The 9,147-nt window shown below is 44.9% G+C and overlaps 1 protein-coding gene across 1 annotated transcript in view; it reads right to left on the reverse strand.

Moving 5' to 3' along the window:
• Positions 1-5,507, reverse strand: part of LOC137384258 (magnesium transporter NIPA2-like) — a 42,328-nt gene extending 36,821 nt beyond the window's left edge. The window contains exon 1 of the mRNA XM_068058062.1: positions 5,256-5,507. Within this exon, the coding sequence (XP_067914163.1) occupies positions 5,256-5,292 (37 nt within the window). The 5' untranslated portion in view covers positions 5,293-5,507. The remainder of the gene's footprint in view (positions 1-5,255) is intronic.
• Between the last annotated feature and the right edge of the window lie 3,640 nt (positions 5,508-9,147).

Raw genomic sequence — 9,147 nt, forward strand, 5'->3', positions numbered from 1 at the left:
CACAGAAGGCTTCAGTCTTAGAGGTAACAAAATCCATGAGTTCTTCATAGTCAGTACAGGAAGTGAGAATAGAAGGGTGGGGCAAAGATGTATTGAAGAGGTACTAAATCAGGAGAGAAAATAAATTCAGTGTGGCCTTTGGCTTCCAGGATAATCATGGAATAGTTCGAGGATTTTGCTGAGTACAGCAAGACATGGTTATTACTGACATGATTGGGTCTAGATATTCATCGTCTGATATGGCCCATTGTGCATCAAGTGCACTCTGACTTCACGAAACAAACATGGGGATTATAACAACATCCTTTATATCCTCAGGATTTACAAAAGCAATTCACTGCCAAATAATTACTTTCTAAGTGAAATCACTTTTTTTAATTAGTTAGAGGGATGTGGGCATCGCTGGCTAGGCCAGCATTTACTGCCCATCCCTAATTGCTCTCGAGAAGGTGGTGGTGAGCTACCTTCTTGAACCAATGCAGTCCTTGGGGTGTAGGTACACCAACAATGCTGTTAGGAAAGGAGTTTCAGGATTTGGACTCAGCAACAATGAAGTAATGGCGATACAGTTCCAAGTCGGGATGGTGTCATACAGCACAGAAACAGGCCCTTCGGACCATCATGTCAGTGCCGGCCATCAAGCAGCTATCTATTCTAATCCCATTTTCCAGCACTTGGCCTGTAGCCTTGTATGCGATGGTGTTTCAAGTGCTCATCTGAATATTTCTTAAATGTTGTGTGCGTTCCTGCTTCTACCACCTCTTCAGGCAGTGAGTCCCAGATTCCAACCACCCTCTGGGTGAAAAAATATTTCCTCAAATCGCCTCTAACTCTCCTGTCCTTTACCTTAAATCTATGCCCCCTGGTCATTGACCCCTCCACTAAGGGAAAAAAGTTTCTTCCTATCTATCTTATCTATGCCCCTCATAATTTTTTATATCTCAATCAGGTCCCCACTCAGCCTTCTCTGCTCTAAGGAAAACAACGCTAGCCTATCCAGTCTCTCTTCATAGCTGAAATGCTCCATCCCAGGCAACATTCTGGTGAATCTCCTCTGCACCCTCTCCAATGCAATCACATCCTTCCTATTGTGTGGCGACCAGAACTGTACACAGTACTCCAGCTGTGGCCTAACTACTGTTTTATACAGCTCCAGCATAACCTCCCTGCTCTTATATTCTATGCCTTGCCTAATAAAGGCAAAATATCTCATATGCCTTCCTAACCACCTTATCTACCTGTGCTGCTGTCTTCAGGTGATCTATGGACAAGTACACCAAACTTCCTAGGGTCTTACCACCCCAAAAATTCCCTTGCCTTGTTAGTCCTCCCAAAATGCATCACATCACACTTCTCAGGATTAAATTCCATTTGACATTGCTCTGCCCAGTGTGTGGCGTGGTGGGGAACTTGCAGGTGATGGTGTTTCCATGCATCTGCTGCCCTTGTCCTTCTAAGTGGCAGAGATCGCAGGTTTGGAAGGTGCTGTTGAAGGAGTTGCTGCAGTGCATTTTGTACATGGTATACATTGCTTCCACTGTGCATCGGTGTTAAAGGTGGTGGATGGGGTGCCAATCAAGCGGGCTGCATTGTCCTGGATGGTGTCGAGCTTCTTGTGTTGTTGGAGCTGAACCTATCCAGGCAAGTGGAGAGCATTCCATCACATTCCTGACTTGTGCCTTGTAGATGATGGACAGGCATTAGGATGGACAGGCATTAGGGAGACAGGAAGTGAATTATTCGCTGCAGAATTCCTACCCTCTGACCTGCTCTTGTCACCGCATTTATGTGGCTGATCCAATTCAGTTTCTGGTCAATGGTAACCCCCAGGATGTTGATAGTGGGGAATTCAATGATGGTAATTCCATTGAACATAAGGGGAGATGGTTAGCTTCTCTCTTGTTTGAGATGGTCATCGCCTGGCACTTGTGTGGTGCAAATGTTACTTGCCACTTATCATCCCAAGCCTGGATGTTGTCCAGGTCTTGCTGCATCTAGACATGGGCTGCTTCAGTATCTGAGGAGTGGCGAATGGTGAACATTGTGCAATGATCAGCAAACATCCCCACCTCTGACCTTCTGATGGAGGGAAGGTCATTGATGAAGCAGCTAAAGATGGATGGGCCTAGGACACTACCCTAAGGAACTCCTGCAGTGATATCCTGGGACGGAGAGGATTGATCTCCAACAACCACGACCATTTTCCTAGGTATGACTCCAACCAGCAGAGAGTTTTCCCTCTGATTCCCACTGACTCCAGTTTTGCTAGTGCTACTTGATGCCCTACTTGGTCAAATCCTGCCTTGATGTCAAGGGCAGTCACTCTCATCTCACAAGTTCAGCTCTTTTGTCCATGTTTGGATGAAGGCTGTAATAAGGTCAGGAGCCGAGTGGCCCTGGCAGAACCCAAACTGAGCAGTGAACAGATTATTGCTGAGCAAGTGCTGATAGCACTGTCAACAACCCCTGCCATCATTTTGCTGATGATTGAGAATTGACTGGTAGGTCAGTAATTGGCAGGGTTGGATTTGTCCTGCTTTTTGGGGACAGGACATACCTGGACAATTTTCCACATTGTCGGGTAGATGCCAGTGTTATAGCTATATTGGAACAGCTTGGCTAGGGGCGGAGCTAGCTCTGGAGCACAAGTCTTCAGCACTATTGCCAGAATGTTGTAGGGCCCAAAGCCTTTGCAGTATCCAGTGCCTTCAACCGTTTCTTGATATCATGTGGAGTGAATCGGATTGGCTGAAGACTGGCGTATGTGATGCTGGGGACCTCAGGAGGAGGCCAAGATGGATCATCCACTCCTCGTCTTTTGCACTGATTGTTGAGGATAGGGATATTTGAGGACGTCCGTCTGTCAGTTGCTTCATTGTCCACCACCATTCACAACTGGATGTGGCAGGACTGCAGAGCTTAGATCCGATCCATTGGCTGTGGGATCATTTAGTCCTGTCTATTGCATGCTGCTTCTGCTGTTTGGTATGCAAGTGTTCCTGTGTTGTTGCTTCACCAGGCTGACACCTCACTTTTAGGTATGCCTGGTGCTGCGCCTGGCATGCCCTCCTGCACTCTTCATTGTTTGGCAGACAAAAACAGCAACACAGGCATAACCAATATGTTGGGAATTAAACATCAGTAGATGAAAGCCTTGAGGGGCAAAACACAAACATTGAAAGCACAGGAGGTATGATCAGTAAGTTCGGGGATGAGATAAAAATTGGTGGTGTCGTAAATAGTGAGGAGGAAAGTATAATATAGGACAATATAGATGGGCTGGTAAGATGGGCAGAGCAGTGGCAAATGGAATTTAATCCTGAGAAGTGTGAGGTGATGCATTTTGGGAGAACTAACAAGGCAAGGGAATATATAATGGGTGGTAGGACCCTAGGAAGTACAGAGGGACCTTGGTGTACTTGTCCATAGATCACTGAAGGCAGCAGCACAGGTAGATAAGGTGGTTAGGAAGGCATATGGGATACTTGCCTTTATTAGCCGAGGCATAGAATATAAGAGCAGAGAGGTTATGATGGAGCTGTATAAAACGTTAGTTATGCCACAGCTGGAGTACTGTGTACAGTTCTGGTCGCCACACTATAGGAAGGATGTGATTACACTGGAGATGGTGCAAAGGAGATTCACCAGGATGTTGCCTGGGCTGGAGCATTTCAGCTATGAAGAGAGACAGAAAAGGCTAGGGTTGTTTTCCTCAGAGCAGAGAAGGCTGAGTGGGGACATGATTGAGGTATACAAAATTATGAGGGGCATTGATAGATTAGATAGGAAGAAACATTTTCCCTTAGTGGAGGGGTCAATAACCAGGGGGCATAGATTTGAGGTAAGGGGCGGGAGGTTTAGAAGGGATTTGAGGAAAACAATTTTCACCCAGAGGGTGGTTGGAATCTGGAACACACTGCCTGAAGAAGTGGTAGAGGCAGGAACCCTCACAACATTTAAGAAGTATTTAGATGAGCACTTGAAAAGCCTTAACATACAAGGCTATGGGCCAAGTGGTGGAAAATGGGTTTAGAATAGGTAGGTGCTTGATGGCTGGCATAGACACACGATGGGCCTGTTTCTGTGCTGTATGACCCTATGACCGTATGTCACGAGAGATACAGCACCTAAACAGGCCCTTCGGCCAGAGTCCGCAGCGACCATCAACCGCCCATTTATACTAATCCTATCCCATTTTCCCTCTCACATCCCCACCTTCCCTCAATTCTCCTACCACCTACCTACACCAGGGACAACTTTTACAATGGCCAATTTACCTATCAACCCACAAGTCTTTGGCATGCGGGAGGAAACCGGAGCACCTGGAGGAAACCCACACGGTCACGGGGAGAACGTGCAAACCCCACACAGGCGGTACCCAGAACCGAACCCAGGTCACTGGAGCTGTGTGAGGCTGCGGTGCTAACCACTGTGCTGACCTCTCCCAATAAAATTTTGCATTTTTATATTTAAAATACAGCTTTCTAATCAATGGGTTTTAATCTTTTGTAGAAAAACATGATTTCTGAATTTTGAAAATGTAACTGGAACCCCAAAAGTTACCTCAATAGTCACTCCCACACAACATCCCTGCCTCCTCCCCCCCACTCACAAACTTCAATTCATCAAAGCAATCTGCACCCATTTGAGACACTATAATTTCAATCAAATAGCCACCATTTCACAGTAACATTTTCTCTCCAGACTATTTCCAGTGAATGGGGAATCGAGAATGGTCCAGGGGTGAAATTACATATAAAGTTAGAGCACGAAATTGTTTTTCCAGAAGTTTGTAAGGCTGTGGAATAAATTACTAGAGTTAGTAAGTGAATCAGAAATTATGTCACCATTTACAAATAGGTTAAACAAGTGGTTAAAGGGGAATAACAGGATATGGGGAAAGGGCAAGCACATAGGACTAGGAGGACTACTGCTCAGTTGGGGGGGATAAACACCAACATAAACTAGTGGAGTTAAATGACCTATTTCCAAATTATAATTTATATATAATCTCACTCTTTGTGCTCTGACATCTCAGCCAAATCAGATGTAGCTCTTAATATACATGCACTTCACCTGCAAAATGTTTGCACCTGTGGGCTGAAGTTAAATTATGACATATTTCTACTTGAAAAAGCTCACGTATGACTTGTGCAGTAGAAGTAATAAAAGTTATGCATTATACAGTAGAACACCTCTCATAGTGATTAACAAATATTACAGACAGAAGTTCCAGCACAGCCGGAGAACATTACCTTCAACACACTGTTGGGATCCGACTCCTGGATCCATTGAGTGATTTCCGTGAACAGCTGGAAGTGTTTTTTCAACCAGAACAAACTCATCAGATCTCCACAGTCGAAATGTAATGTTTTTATTGAAAGTTTCTCTCAAAAACTTCAGAATTTTCCTCCTGTACTACACAACTCAAAGCTCGCCGGCTCTTCCAATATTAATTCACACAGCCTTTACCGATTAACTTATATTGCTTTATCTCCTTGCTTTGTCTGTACTCCTTCTGTAACCCCGCCCCCTGGCACGCGCTCCAGGTATCTGTCATTCAGCCACTCCCTCACTCAGTCGGCCGCTCCCGCTACTGTCCCATAGGCTGCCCGACACAACATACCACACTCCATCACAGCGCCCCACCCACATTACACACAATCCTTACACCACATCACATTGCACCACCCCACCCCACCCCACATTACAATGCATTACTCAACACTTTTTTAAATTTCCAAAATATACTTTATTCATAAAAAATGTAAAAAATACAAAACAGTACCCAGTCAACAATACAAGGAGTGCAAAGGATATCAGTTTCCTTCAATACAGGAGTGAGTTGCCTCACAACCCTTCCATTTCATTTAAATGCCATGTACATTTTGCAGCATACCCATATTTGCTGCAGACAGCCGAAGGGGTTTTTCATGGATCCAGAATACTCTCCACTTGCCTGCATGGGTGCAGCTCCAACAACACTCAAGAAGCTCGACACCATCCAGGACAAAGCAGCCTGTATGATTGGCACCCCATCCACAAACATTCACTCCCTCCACCTCCGACACACAGTGGCAGCAGTGTGTACCATCTACAAGATGCACTGCAGCAACGCACCAAGGCTCCTTAGACAGCACCTTCCAAACCCGCGACCTCTACAAACTAGAAGGACAAGGGCAGCAGATGCATGGGAACGTCGCCACCTGCAAGTTCCCATCCAAGTCACACACCATCCTGACTTGGAACTATATCGCTGTTCCTTCACCGTCGCTGGGTCAAAATCCTGGAACTCCCTTCCTAACAGCACTGTGGGTGTACCTACCTCACAAGGACTGCAGCGGTTCAAGAAGGCAGCTCACCACCACCTTCTCAAGGGCAGTTAGGGATGGTCAATAAATGCTGGCCTAGCCAGCAACGCCCACATCCCATGAATGAATAAAAATAAAGCCCCTCAGTTCACCTTGGTGGGGGGAACCTTACACAGTGGTCTTTCCCCATTGAGCCTTTTCCGCAGCTGACCCAAGCTTTCGTGCGTCTCTCAACACGTAGTGCTTGACCACTACTCACCACTCAACACCATGCCAAACTACACTGCATAACTCTATACAACCCCATAGTACATTACACAGCCCCTACATCACTCCACACCACACCACCCCACATTACACTGCATCACACTACCCCACTCCACACTACACCATACCACACCACCCTACACAAGTTTCTACTGTGCCTAACCACTTTGTTTTCATGTTTGTGCTTGGAACCAGGGCTGTTCATTTTACAGTCATTTGACACTCTTTCTGTACTAATGCTTTGTCTTTCACCACACCATTAATATACCGTTTGCCATGGTTCCATGACCTTCTGGTCAGTTATTCTCTGTGACCTTGTCCTATCAACACCTCTTTTGTTATCTCTTGCCCCAGCCCCGCTTTACTTGCTTGAAACCTTTTACATTTCTAATATTTGTCAGTTCTGATGAAGGGTCAAGATGAAACATTAACTCTGCTTCTCTCTCCACAGATGCTACTAGACCTGCTGAGTATTTCCAGCATTTCTTGTTTTTATTTCAGCATTTTATATAGTTCCAGATTACATCCCTGCTTTTGTATTCTATAACTCAGCCAATAAAGGAAAGCATTCCATATGGCTTCTTCACTACGTTATCCACCTGTCCTGCCACCTTCAGGGACCTGTGGACATGCATTTCAAGGTCTCTCACTTCCTCTATCCATCTCAATATCCTCCCGTTTATTGTGTATTCACATGCTTTGTTTTCCCTCTACAATTGTATTACCTCACACTTCTCCAGATTGAATTCCAATTGCCACTTTTCCGCCCACTCAACTAAACCATTGCTATCATTCTGGAGTCTACAGTTTTCCTCTTCACTATCAACTACACAGCCAATTTTTGTGTCATCTGCAAATTTCCCAATCATGCCTCCCACATTTGCATACGAATGTATTAATTAGAAGCAGGAGTAGGCCACTCGGCACCTCGAGCCTGCTCCACCATTCAATATGATCGTGGCTGATCTGATTGTAACCACAACTCCACATTCCCGCCCACCCACAATAATCTTTCACCCCTTTCTTATCAAGAATCTATCTACCTCTGCCTCAAAAATATTCAATGACTCTGCTTCCACTGCCTTTTGAGGAAGAGAGTTCCAAAGACTCAAACCCCTCTGAGAGAAAAAGATTCTCCTCAGTGTGGGAGAGCTAAAATCCCTGGTGCTGCATCTCTCCTGAGAATCTGGGTAAAACCTGCCAGATTAATTCTCAACACTGCCTGAAAAGAATTGCTTCAGGAACGATCCCAGTGACCTGTCTCTGTATACCTGGATGCCAGACCAAAAGGGACAACTGACTTCCATTCATAACTTCTCTTTTTTCTTCAAGAATTCACAAGTCTTTGGCCAAAACATTCATTTTTTGTCTTTTTTTTGTAACAGACCTCTGCAGAGAGAATTTTTGTATTTTTTCTCTGTGTGTGTGTGCGTGCGTGCGTGCGTGCATGCGTGTGTACGTGCATGCGTGCGTGCGTGCGTGCATGCGTGCGCGTGTGTGTGGTGGGGCGGGGGAACTTAAAAAGGGAACTTTGATATTTCAATCTGTATGTTAATGCTTTGTTTCATTACTGGATAAGTCTTGTTTGATAATAAATTGATAATTTTGTTTTTTAAAGTAACCTAGTTGGAGTATTTTATTCTGGGATAAAGAGTAGAGTATATGATTGACTCTATCGGTAACTGGGTAAACATTTAAATATATGTTGTGACCTGTGGAGAAGTGGAACTCGAAAAGACAGTGCACTCCTCCCACCTCGATCGTAGCATGGATAGATTCCAAACAGATCTCACAGCTCAAAACCAGGCATCCACAAAGTGTGTGGGCCATCAGCAACAGCAGAATTGTATTCCAACACAATCTGTAACCTCATAACCCAACATATCCTTCACTCTACCATTACCATCAAACTTGGGAACCAACCCTGGTTCAATGAGGGAAGTAGGAGGGTATACCAGGAGCAGCACCAGGCATACCTAAAAGTGAGGTCCCATCCCTGTGATCCGACAACACAGGACTAGATGCAGGCTAAACAGTGGAAGTAGCATGCTATAGAGAAAGCTAAGCGATCACACAGCCAACAGATCAGAGCAATATCCCAATCACGTCCAGTCATGAATGATGGTGGATAATTAAACAATTAACAGTGATCCATCTCAGGCTCATTCTGAGGTCCCCACTGTAACAGATGCCAGTCTTCAGCCAATTTGATTCACTTCATTTGTCACGGCCACATGGTGAAGTCTGGGTGATTCCCATTGTTCAACTCCCACCTGACCGCAGCATGTGTGTTTTGTTATTAGGGTTTAATCCCTTTGGTGTATTATTTGTCAAATAAATAGACAGCGGCAGGTTTTCTTGTAGGTTTAAAACTGAAAAATCGATTGTTTATTGATCAATACACCTTATCCCAAAATTGTCGCAACAGCATCCACTCACGCATTCTCTCGCACGCACAAGAAGAGACAGATAGAGAGGAAAAAGGGGTAAGCAATTATAAGTGGAGGATAGGTTTCGGGGGAGGTCACAGTAAAACTTTTGAATTCTCTTGGAAATTGAGTTCTCGTTG

This window comes from Heterodontus francisci, chromosome 1 (genome assembly GCF_036365525.1).
Source record: "Heterodontus francisci isolate sHetFra1 chromosome 1, sHetFra1.hap1, whole genome shotgun sequence".
Lineage (NCBI taxonomy): Eukaryota > Metazoa > Chordata > Chondrichthyes > Heterodontiformes > Heterodontidae > Heterodontus > Heterodontus francisci.